The sequence below is a fragment of the Henckelia pumila genome, chromosome 4 (genome assembly GCF_033568475.1).
Source record: "Henckelia pumila isolate YLH828 chromosome 4, ASM3356847v2, whole genome shotgun sequence".
Classification (NCBI taxonomy): Eukaryota; Viridiplantae; Streptophyta; class Magnoliopsida; order Lamiales; family Gesneriaceae; genus Henckelia; species Henckelia pumila.
This window is the reverse complement of record NC_133123.1, coordinates 209,982,959-210,006,237: the sequence shown is the minus strand read 5'-3', so window position 1 is coordinate 210,006,237 and position 23,279 is coordinate 209,982,959. Positions and strand designations below refer to the sequence as shown.

At 33.5% G+C, this 23,279-nt stretch overlaps 3 protein-coding genes and 1 long non-coding RNA gene across 5 annotated transcripts; 1 reads left to right on the top strand and 3 right to left on the bottom strand.

Moving 5' to 3' along the window:
- Positions 1–9,585: 9,585 nt before the first annotated feature.
- LOC140862706 (uncharacterized) lies at positions 9,586–11,514 on the bottom strand. The gene is made up of 4 exons (XM_073265743.1): positions 11,192–11,514; positions 10,213–11,034; positions 10,041–10,134; positions 9,586–9,951 (listed from the first exon to the last, which is right to left on the bottom strand). Exons 1-4 carry the CDS (start codon positions 11,512–11,514, stop codon positions 9,586–9,588), a joined length of 1,605 nt encoding a protein of 534 aa, XP_073121844.1.
- A 1,351-nt stretch (positions 11,515–12,865) lies between these two features.
- LOC140862705 (glycerol-3-phosphate acyltransferase 5-like) lies at positions 12,866–14,359 on the top strand. Its single transcript, XM_073265742.1, has 2 exons — positions 12,866–13,423; positions 14,141–14,359. The coding sequence occupies exons 1-2, from the start codon at positions 12,866–12,868 to the stop codon at positions 14,357–14,359; spliced, it is 777 nt and encodes a 258-aa protein (XP_073121843.1).
- A 712-nt stretch (positions 14,360–15,071) lies between these two features.
- On the bottom strand, positions 15,072–17,785 carry LOC140867593 (uncharacterized). 2 transcript variants are annotated; one of them, XM_073272659.1, is made up of 5 exons: positions 17,717–17,785; positions 17,520–17,615; positions 15,622–15,692; positions 15,479–15,541; positions 15,072–15,394 (listed from the first exon to the last, which is right to left on the bottom strand). In XM_073272659.1, exons 1-5 carry the CDS (start codon positions 17,760–17,762, stop codon positions 15,113–15,115), a joined length of 558 nt encoding a protein of 185 aa, XP_073128760.1. In that variant the 5' UTR covers positions 17,763–17,785; the 3' UTR covers positions 15,072–15,112. The 2 variants fall into 2 exon arrangements, with proteins under 2 accessions (XP_073128760.1, XP_073128761.1); XM_073272660.1 differs by having other exon boundaries at positions 17,750–17,772.
- A 4,040-nt stretch (positions 17,786–21,825) lies between these two features.
- Positions 21,826–22,446, bottom strand: LOC140859918 (uncharacterized). Its single transcript, XR_012143560.1, has 4 exons — positions 22,320–22,446; positions 22,111–22,218; positions 21,975–22,038; positions 21,826–21,881 (listed from the first exon to the last, which is right to left on the bottom strand). It is a non-coding gene; the product is annotated as an uncharacterized lncRNA (long non-coding RNA).
- Between the last annotated feature and the right edge of the window lie 833 nt (positions 22,447–23,279).

The following is a 23,279-nucleotide window of genomic DNA, read 5'->3' as shown; positions in this document are numbered from 1 at the left end:
CAGTCATGCCAACCAAACAATCCGTAAATATATATTTAATAGATGTATAAATATATTTTGATATAAATATTATTTTTATGAAAATGAATTGAATATATATTTACGGGCAAAATTTTAAAAAAAAACTGATATTTTTTTTTAATTCATGATCCCTGCATATATTTTAATGTTAAGTAAATGGCATGTGAAGAAAATAATTTTTGGGAAGTTGACGTGAATTGTGACAATTATGTTCAGGAGCCTACGGATCCCCGTGTTAAGGTTGAGTGAAGTGGCATAAGAGGCGCAGGGAATCCCCGTGTTAAGGTTGGGTGAATCTCGCCGCCGCGTACGCTGGTTATAGATTGATCAATCGCTTATGTTTATGGTCACATTTCACTAATATGACCCACAGTAAAGATTTTATGATTATGTCATGCCATATTTATGTTATGAAATTATGATATGATTATGTTACGATTTATTATTACACATATGATTTTACGTTTATGCATGCATTAAAATTCTCAGGTTATTTTTATATGCGCCATGTGCTTGCATGTGGTTTTATTTAGTAGTATTCGTTACGTATATTATAGAGCATGTTGTGCCTCTAGGCTCACTAGATCTAAATGGTGCAAGTGAGTTTGATTCAGTAGCTGATGACTTGGTCCCGACTGGCGGCGAGGACCTTTGAGCATCCATTGCTAGCTGGCTTGCCCGTGACCATTGCAGTATTTATTTTCTCACTTTTATGAGTTTATTCTGAGGATTGTATTGAACTTTTTACAGTGCATGTTTGCTGTTTTACCACTCACATTATGATTTGACTATGTTTGGGTATGTTTAAACTATGCACTTCCGCATTTTGCGATATCGTATTTCGCGCGCTAGCATTTATTTTAAATCATTCAAATTTAAACTACTAGAGTTAAATCAATTTATATATATTATATCACGTGGAATAAAATTATTTTTAGTAATGACGCATATATGTATGGGCATATATGTGGTGTTTTTTTTAAAAAAAAAAAAAAATCCCTCGAGTTTTCGATCGTTTCAAAAACGATTGAAAAAACTGAAATAAATTTTGATATCACGTTGATATGAGTACTATATAAGAAAAAAAGATGTGTTACAAGATTAATGCATTTTGCGGAATTAACTTTAGACACGCAATAAATTTGAGACTCATTTCAAATGGCATGCGGGCATCAACATGCATATGCAATTATTACTTTTCTAAAGTAAAATTGCGATTGCTAAGCCCTATAGGAAGTTTTTTTCTGGAGAAATATATTTGGGTAGAAAAGGATTGGAAAAGGAAATAACTCATAACTTGAGAGAATTAAAAAAATCCGTCACATATAAATTAATCGGTAGGTCTTGTGGGAGAGAACTTCACGGATTTATATCCAAGAGATAGGTCGATCCGATTTTTATCTAAAGTAAAAATAATAATTTTGACGAAAAATTTAAAAGTAATATGTTTTCATTGGTTGAGTTGGATACAAAATTTGTCGCATAAAATTAACTCATGAAATAATCTCGCAACAGTTTTTTGAAAATTACTCTATACAAGCCTTCGACGATCTCTAATTGAAAATTTGAATTTAATGCACTAGGTACAATTTTTTTACACTCAAACAATCTTTTTTTGCCGAGATTCTCAATTTTAGCACGACATGTTAATACTGTTGGCTGAAAAAGCACCAAATTGTCAAGACAACAAAATTTGTATATCTAGAAACCCAAAACACTATTCAGACGAACTTAATACTATTTTCACAGTTTTCCACAATAATTTGCATCGAAAAAGGTCCCATGATTAACAAATCACATATGAATTATGATATTATTTGTATCATCCAAAAATAATCAATAATGATATATTTTCACATCCTTTATCGAGAAAATTTTTCCCGTCCTGTATTTGTATTTGTATTTGTTTTTTTTTTTTTTACAATTTTGTACATTTATGTTAAATTTCAATCTTAACTCACTATTTTTGTTGTTTTCACCATTTTAGTTTTTTTTTTCTAGACAAGATGCTAACGTAAATGACAACTATGTGGTGTTGTTGTTCAGTTGACATGACTTATGTCGTGTACTCATATCACATATGCACTTTCAATAAAAAAATAATCTAAAATGCCAAAAAAAAAAAATAGATGACGAAAATAAAATTTAATGACATAGATTACAAAAAGGGTTAATTGGGCTTAAATCCCTCTGCCCAATGTTTCAATTGGATTCAGTCCCCGTGTATTTATTTTTTGTCTGCACTACCTGCTGCATGTATTTTATTTTATTAACTCCCTAAACTGATTTTTTACTATTATACCCCTGCTTCATTAATTATTTTTGTTCCCACCCAAATCGAGAACAAAAATTGCATCTGAAAACTTCACGGGGACTTGAAGGAGATCAGAGCCGGGACAGAAATTGCATGTGGGAAAATTCACGGGGACTTGAACGGAGATCAGAGCTGAGACAGAGCTAGAAAAACTCACAGCGGCTCGAATTCACGGGGACTTGAACGGAGATCAGCTGAGACAAAGCTAGGAAAACTCACGGCGGAGCTGGGAGAACTCGAGTTTATTCAAGCAACCGATCTCAGAGGGAAAACAGGCCGACGAAGCAAGTGTAAGCTCATCTTTACTTTGGGTTTTCAAACCGACTACTGCCAATATTTTTTTGTTTAGCGGTTCGATTTCTAGGTTTTATGTTGTGTAATGTATATTTCTGTGTTTTTGGGCAAAATTGCTCTTTCGTGGTTCGAAAAAATTTTCATGAATTTTTTCGACTATGAAACTATTGGAAATTGTTTAGTTGAAATTAGTGTTAGGTTTTAGTTTACAAAGTTTTAGTTTTGTTATTTGTACGACTGTGACAATTAAGAAAAATATTTGTGGTATTTGTATATGTGTGAGAGTTTCTTCTATTTTGTTTTCAAATGCATTTTTTTGGTGAGTTGAATTATGTTAGGATCTGGTTTGAATTTTGTATTATTTTCAAAATTGTAATTGTATTGATATATTGGTTGGGGTTTCGATCATCTGTATGAATTTGAAATAATGAATTTTTAATTTTTTGTTTTAGTTTTGATAAGAACTATTTTGAATTGTTTGTTTATCTAAGATAATTGATGAATTTGTATGTTTTTTGTATCAGAATGTCACGAAAAAGGAGAAACAATGATGACCCTATTGCTGGTATTGTATCAAGAGGCAAAGAAGCATTTTCACGTTGTTCGCCACCATATTTTTTAGATGTTATGGAAAAATTAGTCCCAAAACTAAGTGAAAGGCAAATGGGGAGGATAAAGGCTACACCACTTGGACCTAGGCTGAAGATGCCCAACCTGTCCATTGGAACTTGTAGAATTGATTCAATTCTTAAAAGATTCGAAGTAGAAACCTCAAAATTCCGATTTGGCTCAAGTCTGATGGTTCCATTCACTTCACCGGAGTTCTCTATCGTAATAGGGTTGCCTAGTGTTGGGCAGCCTGTTAATCTTGATTTGAAAATGGGATCGGGGTTTTTTTATCGTCATTTTGGATCAAAAATGGTTACTATTAAGAGAAGAATGATAAAAGATAAGCTTTTGGAATTAGTTCATGACAATTCGGACATTGGTGTGGATGATTTTATTAGATTTTATATTTTATTAATTTTCAACACAATTATATTTCCTGTTAGTAACTATGTTACGCCAAGGTTTATTTTTCCATATTTGGATGATTTGGATACTTTCTTTGACTATGGATGGGGAGATGCCGCCTTTAGATTCTTGCGTGAAGGAATTCATGAGCATCTTGGTTATTCAAAAATTAAGATAGGAAAGAAAGCATATGTTGATGGTTGCATTGTTGGGCTGATGGTGAGTTTGTTTGGTATGTAAAAATTGTGACACTTTTATATTAAATACTAATTATCATAAATTTTTGTCGTAGGCATGGGTTTATGAAAGAGTCCCATCACTTGGTAAACCTCGTGCGATACGTTGTTTTCCAAGGTTGTTTAAGTGGGAAGAAAGTGAACTTCCACTTAGCGTTAAAATGGCTGAATCCTTGTTAAATTCGATAAGTTGTAACAAGGTAATATATATATATATATTTATGTATGGACACTTTTGTTTATATTTGATTGTGAATCTAACTAGATCCTGTTTTTTGTGATTAGATTGTGTCGATTGTAGCATTTGAAGAGGAAAAAAAACTGATTGGGGAGATGCAAATTGGTGGTGAGGTAATTGATTATAATTAAAATATGTCCTGTATTGAGAGCTTGTGAAATAATAAACTTATTGTGAATAAATTATTTTTTAAGGTAAATTATAATTCGAAGGATGCAGATTTGTTGTGTTATGTTAAAAGTTTAGAGGTTGAGATAAAATCTTTGAAGCAAAAAATTACTGGCTTTCAAGGTGGTGTTCCTTTGAGTAAAGACGATGGTGATGGTGATTGTGGTGTGAATAAAGAAAATAGTGGTTATTCTGGTAGAGATAGGGATGTAAATGCAGATCTTGGTGGCGAGAGTTTGAATGTGAAGGTGGAGTATGATGGAGATCCATTGTTGGACAGTTTGACAAAGTTATTTGTCAAGGAAGTTGTAGGTGATAGTGATGAATCTAGTGGTATTGCTGGATCTGAAGAATTGAATATTGGAAATCCTAGTAGCACCCCACAACCAAAGAGAATGCGTTTGTCGCACTGCCAGGAAGTTTCTCAGGAGCATGTTGAATTGGTATTGTGAATAACAACCACATACTTGTTTTAATGGTAATTTTATATACTCGTATGATTTAGTATTAAATTCGTGCAGTCAGACACAAGTTTAGATATTGCTGGAATTGCTTCATGTGCGGTGGAGAAAATTTGAGCCAGTACAGTGGCAGACTTGATTACTCTGGGCATAAAGAGCTTTGTACCGATGAAAGGAATGTTATAGAATCATTTCTCAAAGGGGATACAATTGGGTAAATGTTTTTTTTATAAAAATAACTTGAATTTAAGTTATTTTAGTTCATCCTATATGTTTTTTCATAATTATTTTATTATAGTGGTATAATTTGGCAACATAGTGATGTATTCCTCGATGGAGCTCAATTATTGCAGTGCTTATTTGGGAAAGAATTACGTGAAGATATGGTTCTCGCGTACTTCACTATTTTAAGCACCAAAGGAAGATTATATGATCATGAAATTTTTTGCATGCCTCCATATGTGCAGGAAAGTGTTGTAATTTTCTCTCTGTGTACTTCAATATTTAAGTAACCTAGAGTCTCATAACATAATAATATTATCTCTGACAAAACACAGATTCGTGTGCTTGAGAAACTTGAGACCTGGAAGGAAAAAAAGGTGAAAGATCTTGAATTTGGTGCATTCATGTCGAAGCTTTGTGGAAGTACTAGAGAGAAACTATCAAATCTCACACATCAAACTCTTGAATGCTGCAAATACATCCTTTTCCCTATATGTTATAGGAATCACTGGTTTCTACTGGTTTTTATTCCTTCTCAAAAGAATTTCATCGTGAAAGACTCATTGTCCTCCCCTTTCGCCAAAGGTGCTGCCAAAGTTTATGTAAGTCATAAATCAACTTATGTGTTTATAAAATAAGTGTTAATGTCAATATTAATTGATGAATTTAATGTTTTATAGGCAAAGTTTGTGGCTGGGTATCTTTGGAACGTGCTACATCGTGACTATGGAAAAGGTGATGTCTTATTCCAAAAGAGTCGTGCACAAGAAGGTGACTTAAACTGCGGTGTGTTCACATGTTTGTGGGGTGAATGCTTTGCACGAGATGATCCTTCATTTTGGAATCAAGAAGAGGATCGTTCGATTGAAGCCTATAGAGCACATATTGTTGCTATGATACTGTCAGATGATAAAGCAATCTTGCCAAAAGATTGAATTTCATTGACAACTTTTTGGGAAAAAGAAAGGTGTTTTGTGTTGGAGGTTTTTGAACACAAATGTATTTTGGCTTTGCTTGTTTTGGGAACACTGTATTTTGGATATAAAGTGTAAATCAAGCATTATTCCACCGTAGTTGATGCATAACTATGAAATAGCAGTTAGGAATTATATAATATTTTATCTTTTTCATGAGTTATTTGCACATCCACAAGACACTAAAATTCATATATCAAGTACAATTTAATGTAAATCAAGTATTATTCCACCGTAATTGAGATCTCTCATAACAAAATCGAGCACTACCAGAAAATTTTACGAGAACACACGTTTTTGTACTTAATAGTTATAAATGTTTCTGTGACTATGTAATCATATTGATGCATAACTATGAAATAGCAGTTAGGAATTATATAATATTTTATCTTTTTCATGAGTTATTCGCACATCCACAAGACACTAAAATTCATATATCAAGTACAATTTAATGTAAATCAAGTATTATTCCACCGTAATTGAGATCTCTCATAACAAAATCGAGCACTACCAGAAATTTTACGAGAACACACGTTTTTGTACTTAATAGTTATAAATGTTTCTGTGACTATGTAATCATATTGATGCATAACTATGAAATAGCAGTTAGGAATTATATAATATTTTATCTTTTTCATGAGTTATTCGCACATCCACAAGACACTAAAATTCATATATCAAGTACAATTTAATGTAAATCAAGTATTATTCCACCGTAATTAAGATCTCACATAACAAAATCGAGCACTACCAGAAAATTTTACGTTAACACACGTTTTTGTACTTAATATTTATAAATGTTTCTGTGACTATGTAATCATATTGATGCATAACTATGAAATAGCAGTTAGGAATTATATCATATTTTATCTTTTTTATGAATTATTCGCACATCCACAAGACACTAAAATTCATATATCAAGTACAATTTAATGTAAATCAAGTATTATTCCACCGTAATTAAGAGATATGATAACAAAATCGAGCACTACTCGAAATTTTATACGGTCTTTGGCAATTTAATATTTAGTTAATGATTCTGATGACTTATCAGATTAAGATGAGTCATGTATAAGAAATAAAAATATATTCATGTAAGACATTATTATGAAATCAAATCATAATACAATTGATGGATCAAATAATTTAGTTATGCATGATCAATACTCAAGTAGAGACCAATATAGTTGAACACAATGAAAGATCACATCAACATATATCATACTTAACCCAAAAATAACTTTATTATCAATACTTGTTATCCATAACATAACTATAAAATAGAAGTTAGGATTATATCATATTTTATCTTTTTCATGAGTTATTCGCACATCCACAAGACACTAAAATTCATATATCAAGTACAATTTAATGTAAATCAAGTATTATTCCACTGTAATTGAGATCTCTCGTAACAAAATCGAGCACTACCAGAAAAATTATACGGTCTTTGGCAATTTAATATTTAGTTAATTTTTATGATGACTTATATCATATTTAATCATTTTGCATGAGTTGCTCGCACATCCCCAAGATATTTTAATTCATATATTAAGTACAATTGAATGTAAATTAAGTATTATGCCTCCGTAATTCAGCGCTATGATAACAAAATCAAGCACTACTTGAAAATTACGGTACCATGTCAATATGAATCTATGGAAATATCTATTTTGTCCTTTTGTTTGAATTATTTTTAAAAATTGGGGTTTTATCCTAGTACATGCCCTAAGAAGAAAATCGGCAAAACTCAACTCTAAAAAATAAGATATAGGTGGAGAAGGAAACAAGCATTCTGTGGCAAGCTTTACTTTCAAAAGGTACTTTTTTTACATTAACACATAACAAATCGATTTGATATATCTTAGATCTGGTATATTATCTTGAAGCTAATGGAGTTCATTTGGGTTTTTATTTTTGGAATTTTGTTATTTTCGTCCGGAAGCAATTTGTGAAGATAATGTAGTTGATAAGGTATAAATCATGCTTCAATCGAGAAGCTTGTTTGTAAGATAAAGTAGTTGATTTCTTATAAATGCTGATATTTGGGTGTTTATCTTTATTATTTCCCAAAAACCATATTCAAAGATAATGGAGTTGAAGGAGGCACCCGAATGCCAATGTGGGGGAGGCAAGATGTCACTTCGGAAAGCAGGACCACGCTCGACTCGTCCAGGGGTTTATTACTATATATGTCCTCAAGATCTTCATCATCCAAACCGCTTTATTTGGTATGACAATTACAGCGGACAAACACAACCACCTAATTCAGAATTTAGCAGTGGTTCTCGGTCGAAAAATAAGATATATTCTACAGTAAACGAGCAATCCTCAGCTTCTTTTGATCGCGGGTCAGCACCGACTATACCGCATATGACGCAAGACCACTGTGATGCCGGTGGAAAAGATTATGAAAGCATGGTATTTGTGTGTTGCTGTTTTGGATGTGGTTGTTTTATCTTTGCAATGTTCCTTCTTTTCTTGTTATTAATTATCATAATGACTCATTGATTAGTTGTGTATGACTCTTGTCAATCTGTGGGTCATTTAGATGGGTAGTCTTGACTTCTGATGCATATGTGGATTAGTATTGTAATTGAAAATCATTACGATGTATCACTTTTATGAATTTGATGTGAACTCTTGTAAACTTCAAGTTTATTGTGTAACTATAATATCATGACCCACTTAATTATTGTTAGTACCAAATTTTATCAATCAAGTTCCATATATAATCGTATTTGTATTCTAATTGATTGATTTCGTACCACCATCCTAAATTTTTTTGACATGACCCATTTGAAAAATGATAAACCACCATAAACCAACAAAAAAATGATCCAACGAATTCTCATAAAAACACCATTGCACCATGGAAAAGTAGACGACTATATATTGACCAAAAGTACCACAATCCAAGTTCATGCTTGAATACAAACAACAACATAATGCGTCTCAAAGTAACAACATAGACTGCTACATAATTATTCCGACACACAATTTAACCAACATAATGTAAACAACTCAAAACGCAGCACGACCAGATCTTGTACGCCTCCTACAATGGCCTTCAACACTTGTTTCATGCTCGAGTTGTAGCAACCTCTTACGACTAACAAAATAAAAGAAAAATAGTTAGTTTTCAATTAACTTCATTAAACAAACAAATATTTTAATGAATGATAAGAAACAAAATAGACAAAACAATACAAAATCATCAACTGTTCATTCAAAGGCTTCTTTGCAGGTACGTCTGTTATGCCCTTGCTTTTTACACCTTCCACACTTTGTCAGACGATGTTCAACTTGAGAAGGGATCCTCATAGTTCGTCTACGACCTGGTTGACTACGCACGATAGGAGCACAAATTGATTCACCTTCATCATTATAACCTTCATACATATCAAATGTTGGTATAGGATTGATGACACATTTATAACTTTCACGATAAGCTCCGATCGTAAAATATTTGTCACAAAAATCATAAACCGACAACGACTTTGATTCTATGCAAGCACATGCATGCTTGCAAGGAAGTTTATAGATTTGCCAACCTCGACATGAACACGTCCATGAACTCAAATCAACTGCCAAAGTTTTATCCCCATCTATAACCTCAAATTTCAATCCACATGACATCCTTTTATTTTCTAGGGGTTAAATCTTTATCCATCACCAAAGATTTTTCTCTTTTTTCGTGCATCATTGTCATAATTTGGATGCGTATATTGTCTACCATTGCCACAATTGGTAGGTGGCGCGCAAGTTTCACCCAACTATTCCAACTTTCAGCAATATTGTTGTTAATCACACCCCATCGGTTACACGTAAATAGAGCATTTGCCCAATTATCAGGTGAAGAATTTACAAGAAACTCTTGTGCAATTGGCATTGACTCGGTTATAGATTTTATAAGCTCAAAAAACTCATGTCGTGATGAGGCATATGCCGCTTTTTTCAATACAGATGACCATTTCTTCTTATTATGGAGTGGGTACCTCCACAATACCTGCAAGAAATATGCATAATATTTAAATTGTGAACCAAACAGTCAATATAACATAACAGTAAATAAATATTTATTTATGTCATACTAACCTGTTTCACAAAATTGTCTACTAAATGTCTTAAGCAATATGCATGATGAGTACCAGGGAACACAGATTGAATAGCCTTAATCAAACCAGGATGCCTGTCAGAGAAGAAAGTAAAGCTATGAAAGAACGTTACGTTTTTTGAAGCTAGAACATCTTTCAATCGATTACAAAACCAGTGCCAGTTACAGTCATTCTCTGCATCCACAACTGCATATGCCAAGGTGAAAAGATCATCATTTGCGTCCTTTGCAACAGCTACTAGAATACTTCCTTTGTACTTGTTCTTGATGTGGGTTCCATCTAAAAATATTAATGGCCTACAGCCACAAACGAAACCAACAAGGCAAGCGTGAAAACATATGAACAGCCGATCAAATCTATTTGTCATCGTATCAATCTCATATTCAGCATAGCTTCCAGGATTGGTTTCTTTAACGGCGTGACAATACCATATCAACTTATCATATGACCCCTTCTCAGTTCCATGAATTTCATTCATTGCCATTTCTTTGCCCGTCCAAACTTTGTGGTATTTAATTTCCACTCCAAAATCTCTTTGTATGTCCTTAATCATTGTAATTGGACGATATGATGGCTCTCCCCTCAACTTATCTTTCACCAAGTTACTTACCCAAGAGGAATCAGCTTTAGGATGTCCTCTGGTTCTTAAATTGTCATCACCACAACTATGAGTTAAATTACAATTTCTAATGCCAAATGCATTATCTGATTGATGTTTAGATGCATATATTCTCCATGAACAATTTGCATCAGTACACACAACAATGATCTTCTGACTATCATTTTTCACATAGGAAAATGAACGTCTGATAGCAATGGCATAGTTTTTAAAACAATTTCGGAAATTAGCTGCATCTTTAAATGTTTGACCAATGCCACGTATGCACTGACGCCACGAATCAATAGAATTACTCATACTGCAAACTTCGAGATGGGTGCCACTTGTCGAATGTGTCTCATCTTCAGTTTGAACCCTTACCACGCCAATACAAAATATAACTCAGACAATATAACTATGCATGGTCCATTTATTCAGATTTTCACAAATAAATTAAGTAATTATACAACAAAAATGAAACTCAAATACGTGACTATAAAAAAATTAATAATAAAACAATGCAAAATTAGTACCTGCCAACGTTTGTGCTACGGTGACTTTGATCAGTCTTTCTTTCTGCTCTCATTTCAATGATATTCAACTTCATACACATATGAAGATTTATCATGTTACGCACATCATCATTGTCAATCAAAGTGACTTCCATCTTCTTGTGAGGGGCTGTGAAAAGCAACGTCGTCGTTTCAGGGTTAATATTCGGACATTTTTGTCCGAGATTCTGGAACAACTCCATCAGCGTAGCACCATTAGGAATTGAAATTAGATAAAGGCCTTTAAGGTACTGACAACTACCAATAAAGGAAAAATTAGAATTTCCTCCAGAACAGGACTCCATGTTGGTTGTGCCTATCAAGAATAAAACACAAAATTCAGAACTATGTAATTTACAAGAAGATTTACAATGGACACAAATTTATTAAAAATATATATACAAATTATTTACTTAAAAGATTTGTACACCATTTTTAGATGGATCACTACAGATTAATTCACAACTACCAAAATCAATTATATCAATAAAATTTTAAGATGAAATATAAGAGACATTAACACATATAAAAACCATATCCAGATCCATCTATTAAACTTAAGAAAATAAACAATCTAAAAACCCATACCAAATTTGTCTTAATGTTTTCAGCTTAGAGCTGAAGATTTAAATAAATAATTTTGAAAATTTATACATCAATCAATTTTCAGAAATCTACACAGTAACTCATCTTTGATTAATACTGCATAACATTTTCCAAGAATCGTTCATATAAATCCAACATCTGAAGAATAAGCGAACCTTTGCTCGATTGGTTATGCTTGTTCCTCGTCGTCGGTCGCTTCCAAACTTCGGTCAATTGGTGCCGCTAGTTGATGGATTTCTTCAGCCGTGGGGTTTCAAGCAACTGAGAGAACCCATTCTCGTTGGAATGGAAGTGAATGATATTTCCGAGACATTGAATTTTATTTTATTATATTATATCTTATTTTAATTAAATTTAAAGTGTAAAATCAATAAATAATTAAAATAGGGAGTAAAAGATAAAATTTTGTGGTGTTAGGGAGTGCAGACAAAAGTTTAAAAGCAAAGGGACTGAATTTAAAATTGTATATGTGTTTGGGGATTTTTCTTCAAAAACCCCTTACAAAAATCATAAACACGTAAATATATATAATACTAAAATGCAATTTTCCAAAAAATTTACTTTTCGTAAAAGAACACAATATTTATGACCGCGGGCATTATAATATTAGTAAGTTACCTAACTTAATTTATATATGTGACACAATTATATAGGTACATTTTGGTAGGAACTTTGAACCCTCAAATTTTAAGCAAAAAAATTGTATTAATTATTTAGATCAAGTTGGTGGGGTTAAGTAATCAATATTCTTGCATTTCTAACGTGGCGTATACTACTACTACGTACTATTCAATGCAGATATATCCACCAGTAGACTAAGAACAATGCTGAAAAAACATACATTCTCTCAAATAAAATTATAAATATAAGCAAAAACTTGGTAGTTGTGAATTCAGATAGACGCCTCTCGTCTTCCATTACAACATAGTCATATCCACCTTCATCTTACTAACCTTAAAATATTTCTTTTCATCAAGAAATCCGAACCAAAAAATTTACGTTAATTCGATCGAAGGAAGGAAAGAAAGAAAGAAACGAAAACCCCCCCAAATGGAGTCTGTTGTTTCGGAGCTTGAAGGCACTCTTTTGAAGGATCTTGACACCTTTTCATACTTCATGCTGATAGCATTCGAGGCGTCCGGTTTGATCCGGTTCGCGCTGCTGCTAGCGTCGTGGCCGTTGGTTCGTCTTCTCGAGCTTTGTGGGAGAGGGGACTATGGGCTTAAGATTACAATCTTTGTAGCCACGGCTGGGGTTCCAATATCTGAGATTGAAGCAGTTGCGAGAGCTGTTTTGCCGAAGTTCTATTTAGACGACATCGATATGGAAGCTTGGAGAGTCTTCAGCTCGTACGAGAAACGGGTCGTGGCGACGAAAATGCCTAGGGTTATGGTCGAGAGGTTCGTGAAGGAGCATTTGAAGGCGGATGGTGTTGTTGGGAATGAGCTCTATGTGAACCGATTCGGCTTCGCCACCGGTTTTGTCGGCGGCGATGATTTCGGTTCGTTCCGGAGGAGGATGGCTGAGTTATTTGGAGGTGAGAAACCAAGTTTGGGGCTAGGAAGGCCTGATTCTGCATGTGGCTCATCATTCCTACCATTTTGCCATGTGAGTTGGTCATATTTTTCTGTTAAATAAAAGATTTAATGTATTACACCACATTTTGGAATTTGGATCCTCTGCAGTGGTGACGTGCACTACAGAGCCATTGATTGATCCTAAGCGGGGTACACTTGAACCAAAGATGGTGTTGTGCAGCATCAGATTTAAACCCCAAATACATTTTGACCCATTATGAATCATAAGTGTATATGGGCAACGTAGGAAAAATACTTTTTAGGTCCATTAACTTGTTCATTTTTTATGTTTTGGTTCATTAGTTTTTCAAATTTTTGTTATGATACACTAACTTTAAATTTTCGGGTATTTGGTCCAACTTCTGATGTGACACTGGAAAATGATGACGTGTCTAGCAACCACATCAACACTTGAACCAAAATCACTGAAAATTTAAATTTAGTGTACAAAAACCAAACTTTGAAAAGTTAATGAACCAAAACCAAAAAATGGACAAGTTATTGGATCAAAAACAGCATTTCTCTGCCAACTTAAACGACCAATTTTAAAATTATCATGTTTCATTATGTTGTTAATTATATAATTAGTTTGTAAAGTTTATATACCTTTCCATGATTAATTCAACCATAAATATTGTTCAAAACTATATAATAATCGTATATGAAATTGAATATGTATATTATTATATAGTTCCATGGAAACAATAACATATAGTTACTATATTTCTATTCGCAACAAATCAAACAGGAAGTTTGCCATCCACCATTCACCAACAACAAGAAACAAGAGTCCCTCACGACCGGCCCCGTGCCGGTAATATTTCACGACGGCCGCCTCGCCATCCGACCGACCCAATCGGCCGCCCTCGTGATCCTCTTATGGATACCTCTTGGATGCCTTCTTGCCATCATCCGGATAACCCTAGGAATAATAACTCTGGGCCATACGCCTTGCTACGGTTTGTAAAAAACGTAGCATGTTAAAGCTACGGTTTATACATAAACCGTTATGAATTGCAAGGTTTTTTCAAAAACCATAACAATGTAATTGTGCAAATTGTGCTACGGTTTTCAAAACCGTAGCAAATGATTGCGACGATTTTGAAAATAACGTCGCATTTGCAACGGTTTGTAATAAACCATAGTAAACATTTGCTATTTTACAAAAACCGTTGCAAAAGCTACGGTTTTTTAAAACTGTTACCAAATTTTGCAACGGTTTTTATAAAGTCGTTGCATTTGCAACGGTTGTTGCAAAATCATAGCAAATATTTGTCACGGTTATAAAAAAACGTAGCAAAAGCTACGGTTTTATCAAAACCGTTGCATTTTTCTACGGTTTAATAAAACTGTTGCAACATGTTGCTACAGTACTAGAAAAATCGTAGCAAAACACGAGTTTTTTTTTGTAGTGCAACCATTGGATCAAGATTAATTTCCACAATTTATCTGGACTGTCCAATTAATCTAATTGAGGTCAACCAAATTCTTCACAGTAAATAAGGTGAATCGTTTATTCTCCAAGTTTTTGGTGTCGTTTCCTTTTTTTTTGGGTAAGTTAGCTTGAAAGATTATAACCAACAATCAAATCAAGAATTCGTTATATTTTGATTTGAAGAAGTTAATTTTTTTATTGTATTTCAACAAAATTGGTGCTTTTAGCACCTAACACGCCCGCATCTTTAAAAATTGTGCAAACACAAATAAAATAAAAATATGTTCACGTGGAATTAACCATCCACCTTAGCACAGCTCCACAATCTTGGATCGTTTTCTTGATCTTCGGCTTTTTGATGATTTCCTCAAAAAATCTCCCATTATATCTTAAAGAACTATTACTACTTTCATCAGCACCCTCATCATTCCCATCTTGGTTTTCTTCATCAGATTCTGAACTGATACTTGAGTCTACAGAAATTACTGGTTGATAACCAATCATGGTAGCTTCTGCTGCAGCAACAGCCTCTGGGGTATGAAGATCGGAAATTCCTAGCATTAAATCCTACAAAAACATGCATATGAGAATCATCTATACGGATCACCGAAGGCTGAAGAAATGACAAAATGGGAATGTGGCAGCGTCTACCATTTCAATGATGTGTGACTCTTTGCCACTAAGTAATTCGATATCATAGTTATCAGGATTTCCCTGCAAAACAAGATACTAATATTCCACCAGTGGCAAAAAAACAAAGAAACATATGATTTGATAAGAGTGCAATTTTGTACCTTTTCATCTTGCAACAGGGTTTTGTTTGATTCAGACATCGCGTCTAGAAAGTCCTTCACTTTGCCTAGAACTGAAAAGTGCCAACAAAAAGTGTTGTGACATGACAAACATGCTGAATATTTTAACCAAAGGTTACTACTAAACACTAAAGTCCATGGTTTCCGCTATGCACTAAAATCCAGTATTTTAAATGACAAAACATAAGAAAAATGCAAGAAGAAGAGATTGCTCATGTAAATTTACCAAACCAAACCAATCGTTCTTTTTTCTTGAGTATGGAGTTACACAATTCTACTGATGTAATGGGCCTTCTTACTAATCAGGCATAGATGCAATTACATTGGAAGAATAAACCTCCAAAAACTCTTCCAAGGAACCTAAAATTTTTCACATTTTCAAGATCTTGTCTCTGGAAAGGAAGCCCTATTGGCTGTTGGAAAGATAGCTTAGTTTTATCCGCATTCATATAGGAGCAGCAAGCACTAAAGCGCAAGAAACTAAGCACAAGGCACAGCCAACACACACACATTATTTAAGGGAGGCACACTAAGAGATAATACACCATGGTCTAAGTAGTTCAAAAAAAATAATTATATGTCTTCTAAAATTTATCAAACTTGCTATTAAACAACAAAAGCTTATTAGGGGTTAAGAAAAACTAATTGATTTTTAATTCACATTTCACATGAAGGGAACCCATGCCAATTGATTTTGTATCTCTAAATTTAAGGAATGCTTAAAGGTTGTCCTGAGCTTTTAAAGTGCTACAATGCCCGTGCTTGACAAACAGGGTGAAACACTTCACCAATGGATCGAGTCGTGACCTGCATCTAGATGAAGTTTGAGCCTCTATGCTTTGTGAACTTTTGATATATATGGTTATATCAACCACTACATGCAAACAACAACCTCTCACATTCAGGTAGTACTTAAGATTGCTTCTTGGAAGCAATTTTGAGCTTTTCTTGCACAAATTTGGAAATTATTTTGTGAAGGAAAAACCCAAAAGTGCTTCCTAAAAGCAATCTCAAATACTAACTCAATATTTTAAGAATATTGCCGTTTAATATGAAAATTTGCATCTACTAATGAATCATCCAATCTAGACATTATTAATATTATAAAATTTCAAGAATTTAGAATAACATCAGTACAAGAAAGCAATACAGATTTGAGTGTACCCACATTTCCAAGTCATAATGTTTTAGCTATAAACAAAAAATACAACTACTAAAGAACCTACAGTGACATGATTACATCAATACAAGAAAATTAAACAACAGATAAATAACAAAAACCATCTAGACCAACTAATTCACTCTTCGCATTTGTGATCATAATGCATTAGAACCCAATATAAGTAACCGCAAATCGATGATAACAAGTATCAAATCAACTAAAGACTAATAACCAAAACTATGCCTAAATGGATCAACCTTCGTTAGACTTAAAGATGTATAATAAACAATTTTGCACTAATACGTACACAAAATAAAATTTCAAAGCAATATCCAGTGTTTTCGTAGCTGAATCAATCATTCACCCCAATAAAATTCGAAGCAAAAAAACCCAAAAACCATTCTTGAAATCTCGGTTCACTAAATTATTTCAAACAATGAAAGTCAGATTTTTAGCACTTAAGCATTCATTTGGCGTTCAAATTAATAAACAGCAACGAGGACACATAAAAAAAACTAACGCACCAATTCCAAAGATAAAATCCACCAAAAACCATGTACAACTCCAAATATACAAAACATAGTTCAGATATTAATTCTTTTTGGACTATATATACAAAACCCAGGCTATTCCACGCTTATAACTCTGAAAATCTTAACTTTAAGATTCCACTTCATAAAGAGAAGAACAAAAAATCTAAAAACAAGATTACTACTACCTTGGCTCTTAGGAACAGTAAAAATTGAGGGTTTTTCACCAAATGAATCAGAATTTATAGTATCAAACGCTTTCCCAATAAAGAAAAGATTCAACCCTGCAAAGGAAAAAAAAAATTAAATCGCCAAACTGAACTTAGGAAGAAGAAGAAGAAGAAAAAGAAGAAGAAGAGAAACATAGAAGAATGATGAAGGAAACCTAAAGAGGAAGTCGATGAACTTGTGGAGTTACCCTCTAGCTCCATGAGAACTTTATTGTTGGAACCCATGGGTGGAGCTTTGGGTGTTAATGGCGGAACAGTGGAGGTAATGAATATATATTAGGGCCATATTGGAATTGGGCCCATAAAAATTAGGCCCTCTGGCTAGCTATTGAAATGGGTTTAATTTTGGGCCTTGTCACTTGATTGACCGTCTAATTAGTAGTCCTGCATGTTCTAATTTTTTTGAAATTTTAGTTCATTTTCGAAAATACTTACGTGACAATATACACGTCAGCTCTATATCAGTATTGTATTGGTTCCACATTAGTAGGCATGCCTAACGGACCGGTTTGGACAAGACTGAGACCGGTACGGATGAACCGGACCCAAAATCCGCTCCAATCCATTAAGTAATGGATTGAACCGGTTCTCTATTTTTGGATACAATAATTTTTTTTTTAAAAAAATAAAGGGTCGTTGGCCCAACGACTCTATTCAGTAGTTGTTTCAAATGACTACTGAATACATGTTACTTTTATTGTAATTTGGGGTCCAAATTGCAAATACAATTTTTTTAACCCTTAAAATTAACTATAAATACCTGATAAAAAAATAATTATAAATACAATATGATTGTTCAATTTTTTGACACAACAATCTTCTCTCAACTCTACATTTCTCTACAATTTTATCTCATTTCTACATTTATCTACAATTAATTTTCTCTTTTCGCAATTTACTCCAATAAATAATTCTATTTTCAATGTGTCATCTTCAAATCGTGGTGGTGGTGGAGGTGGATACATTCCTGACTCTGGTGAAGATTTTGGATACTTTCCTGAATTTGATGAAGTCGAACCTGGCCATGAGGAGGAAGAACCCATGGAACTCCCCAAAAAAGATGTCGGGACACCATCGTCCGTTCGAGAAAGCAATACGATGTGAACGATCACGACTACAATCCGAGAAAAAATGAAGCAAAGTTTTGGATCACTTCGATATTGAGAAAGAAGGTACGAACAACTCTTTTGTCATATGTAAAATTTTCAAAACCAACTATTATATTAAAACGAGTGGTGGTTCCGGTGGTAGCGGAACATTGAAAAAATATTCAGTCAAAGTACATAAACTTGACCTTGATACTCTACAACCACTCAGTAGTGAACCAACCCAACAAAAATTAATCCTTCAAGTGGTAAAACTTTCACAATTTCAAAAGAAATTTCACAAAATGTCATTGTTAAATTGGTTACGAAATGTCGTTAGCCTTTTTATAATAGTTGAACAAAAAGGTTTTGTTGAAAAACCATAGCAATTTGCAATGGTTTTGCTACGGAAAATTCGTAGCAACATTTGCTACGGTTTCTTAAAAAGCTTAGAAAATTATTAAAACCGTAGCAAAATTTCTACGGTTATAACAACACTGTAGCACAATTTTGCTACGGGTTTTTAAGTACCATAGCAAATATATCGCTACGTTTTTTTATAAACCGTAGGGATTTTTCTACGGTCATAGATACACCGTAGAATTTTGGAATAATAATTTGTATTTTTTAGCGATTTTTCTACGGTTATAGATAAACCGTAGCATTTTGGAATAATAATTTTTATTTATATATGAAATGGGTCGAAGAAAAGGCTTATTATTCGACCAGGATGCTAAATTGGTCGACCACACATGCACACACACCTAAATACACACACTACACATGCACACACACCTAAATACATGTAAACAATAAGGACAGACACACCTAAATACACAAACTAAGACACACACACACACACATCTTATACACACACAGTATGCACGTGCAAACACCTAAATACCACTAGTAGAAAAATGGCTTAAGACTTCGGTTAATAACCGAAGTCGTAGGACCTTTATTTACCGAAGTAGTGTCACGTGAAGTAATAGGGTATGTTTTTACTTCGTTGAATTGCCGAAGTCTTATATGAGAAATTACCGAAGTCTTAGGTAATTTTTTGGAGGCAAAATAGGACCAATGCCGAAGTAAAAACATATATTTTACTTCGCTCATTTCATAATTGACGAAGTCAAAAATATTCTTATACTTCGGTATTTAATGAGTTTAATGAAGTAAAAGCTATGATTATACTTCGGTAGTTAATGAGTTTAATGAAGTAAAAACTATTCTTATACTTCGGTATTTAATGATTTAATGAAGTAAAAACTATTATTATACTTCGGTTTTTATACGAAGTTAAATATTATATTTTACTTCTATAATTTCATTTATTACCGAAGTAAAAGTCAATCTTTTACGTCACTTATTAATGAATTACTGAAGCTTTTACTTCATCAATTTTGTTATCAGACGAAGTGATATAATATCTTTTACTTCGTTAATTTCATATATTACCGTAGTAAAATGCTTTCTTATACTTCGTCTATTAATGAAATTGCTGAAGTAATAGAATATGTTTTACCTCAGTATTTTTATTAAAATACGAAGTAGTAGATAATTATTTACTTCGTTTATTCTAAAATTGCCGAAGCAATAGAACATATTTTATAAATTAATATTTAGATACAATAATGCCATAAATACACAGATTCAACTTAAAAATACACTAATAATTAATAAATTCATCCCAAAATGACACATACATAAATCAACAAGTAGTCTATCCAACGAAATAACCCGAAATTATATGCACATATCCACACATATTTTATCAAAACTATACGTGTACACATCCACACGTATTTCCTCAAAAAGAAGTATTATCCCATTTCAAATGACATATTGAACCACCTAAACATGTACACATCCACATGTATTTGCTCAAAACAAAGTATTATCCCAATTTGAAATAACATATTCAACCACCTACATGTGAGTAGACAAATTCACTCCATTCACTTCTAACTTCATCAAATTGTTCTTGACTGTACGCCTTATTCTTGACGCATCCTGCAAACTGAAATTCAAAAAAAGATAGGAATGTGACGGTAAACCAACAAGGCAACTAGTTGCAAACTGAAATCCAAAAAAGAATAAGCAACCTATTTGCTATGCATGCTGACATGTATGATCAGCTTAATTGTTATGGGTTTCAAAACATAAACAAATTCATAGCAGATTGTGTTAGCATGCTGACAATTTAAAATATATTTGCTGCCAAGATCGATTCTTAGCAGATTGTGTTATTTAAAATGCTCAAGATTAATAATGGCAAGTGTACAAGTACTCATAAACTCCAATATCAAAACAAGCAGCAAAAGTGTACACAAACCACCACGCATATATCATCCCTTCAGTTATATGAACAATCCCAAGTATAAAAAATGAATTTATACAGCTTCATATGTCCATTGAACAACAAAATTGGCTTTCCATTTTGATAACATCCTCTCCAACAGCATATCTAAGTACTCTGTGCTTACATTATGTGAAATCTCAACCCAATCAAGAAAACCAATAAACAAGGCGTTTCTAGCTGTCAAATACCAAACAGGGGGTGTCCATTAAGATAACATAAGAAGTTCAGTAATGGACATGGTATATGAGTCTATTACATTAAAATCAACTGACAATTTAAATTGCAAAAAATTTCAAATGCAAAACTTACATACAATATATAAACTAAAAAATGAAAAATAAGAACCTCGTCATAGCCAAGGATTCTCAAACATTGAAACCATGTAGCAGTTAATTCTTCAGTTCATGAGAAACTAGCTAAAACCCACACACAATCCTAATTTATTCTCATAGCAAGTAAAAGCATGCAAGTGCATTGAATCCTAGGCTCAAGAAACCAGGCAAGGGAGGGCTTGAGACACAGCAAACTACTGCTCGATCCTTTAGCACATGTGATTCAGAAGCTATAGTGCTGAAACCATCACTAACAGAAGTTATAGTGCTGAGAAAAACCATCACTAACAGAAGCACATGTGATTCCTTTTGCCATGGTAATAAAAGTCATCACTAACAGAAGTTTTAGTGCTGAAAAACCATCACTAACAGAAGCACTAACAGAAGAACATGTGATTCCTTTTTAAATAAATCAGAGCATAAATTAAAATTTGAAACTCACCATCGTTTCCACCCATAGAACTTCACATTCAACTATTTCCTTCATATACCTCATCACATAATATCCACATTCAACGCCACCACTTTGTTTCAGATTTCCCTATAATAATATTGAAACTCAATTGCATCAATCACAATCCAAATAATATTTCCCTATCAATTAATGTCATTCATACGTAATCACACCACATACCGTCAGTTGTTTAAAACTTGGCCATTTAGGAATACCCCTCGATGCATTGTACAGCTTGACCCCACTACATTTAAAAAGTAACAAGTTATTTTTTTTTCGTTTGTATAAGTGACTGCATATATAATATACTACATACTTCATCACTATCTTTTTCCATGCATCGTCTCGGCATCTGTTTGTAGAAGAGTCCAACAAATATATCATATTTTCAGCTACATTGACGATGGTCAAGATCCAATGGTACCTAAAACAATGTGAAGTTGAAAGAATAAGTTGCAAGTTTAGAAACAACATAAAATAATTGACTAGTATCCATTATATATTTATAAAGAACTAAAATCATACCCAGTGTTGTATGGGATGAGGCATACGCTGTCTCTACAAACCGCTTCCAACTGGTTAGCGATATGTTGTGACAAGTGGCTGCCATCGCTGTCAAGTGGGCATGTAGGTAAGTGGCCAGGATCCACAAATGAAATGCAATCTGTTCGGTCTTGTTCCTTCAAATATTTGTATAGGTGACTGCACTCAATATTACATACATAGGTGAAAAATTTATCATAGAATGGACACAAACCAAACAAAATATTAAATATGCAAACAAAAAAATTAAGTGCAACACAACATACCCCATGTAAACCAAAATCTGTCTCGCACCTATCTTCCTCATCTCCATAAATGGAACGATATCTTCTCTAATCAACCGTAGGCTTTGAGAACGTCCAAACATAGATTCCTCAAACTCTATGTGAATGCTGTCATCTTCGCCCATCAACCTAACAACATATGAGTAGATATACTTGCAAGCCATGGGTAAGTTTCTTTCAATTTCCATGAACTTTTGACGCTGTCCAGAAACATCCATAATTGCAAATGGTTGAGGTTTCTCTTTCTACAATTTTGAATATTCGTACAATTTAGAATAAAGTAAAAAATTATCCAAATAACATATATGACAATTACAAACATATAAAAAATTGAAGCTTTTAAAATACCTTTGTCCTTGGAAAAATTACCAACACTTTTGGCCAACCAACGATGGCTCCAAGTGAATCCTTCATGACTATTGGTCCACAATTCATTGGGATTGGAAGCTCTGCTGCTTCATCTAGGACAACGTCAATCAACACCTTGAAGTTCTCTTCCCCAAGTGGAAGATCTTGAATCTTAACATTTGGACCTCCACTTGATATTATTGTGCCATATGCCACCACATCTCCACGTGTTTTCAAGACAAGGTGGCATTTTTTCCCCTTCAAGAACAATAAATTATCATATATACATATATAATTCAATAACCGAAAA

Coding starts and splice junctions, on each gene's coding strand:
- LOC140862706 (XM_073265743.1), bottom strand. CDS start 11,514: ATGGAGTCCTGTTCTGGAGGAAATTCTAATTTTTCCTTTATTGGTAGT. Junction 10,135..10,212: donor AATGACTGTAACTGGCACTG/GTTTTGTAATCG, acceptor CTTCTCTGACAG/GCATCCTGGTTTGATTAAGG. Junction 9,952..10,040: donor TAGACAATTTTGTGAAACAG/GTTAGTATGACA, acceptor TATTTCTTGCAG/GTATTGTGGAGGTACCCACT.
- LOC140862705 (XM_073265742.1), top strand. CDS start 12,866: ATGGAGTCTGTTGTTTCGGAGCTTGAAGGCACTCTTTTGAAGGATCTT. Junction 13,424..14,140: donor CATTCCTACCATTTTGCCAT/GTGAGTTGGTCA, acceptor CAAATCAAACAG/GAAGTTTGCCATCCACCATT.
- LOC140867593 (XM_073272659.1), bottom strand. CDS start 17,762: ATGGAGCTAGAGGGTAACTCCACAAGTTCATCGACTTCCTCTTTAG. Junction 17,616..17,716: donor TTCATCGACTTCCTCTTTAG/GTTTCCTTCATC, acceptor TTTCCTTTGCAG/GGTTGAATCTTTTCTTTATT. Junction 15,693..17,519: donor TACTGTTCCTAAGAGCCAAG/GTAGTAGTAATC, acceptor GGCACTTTTCAG/TTCTAGGCAAAGTGAAGGAC.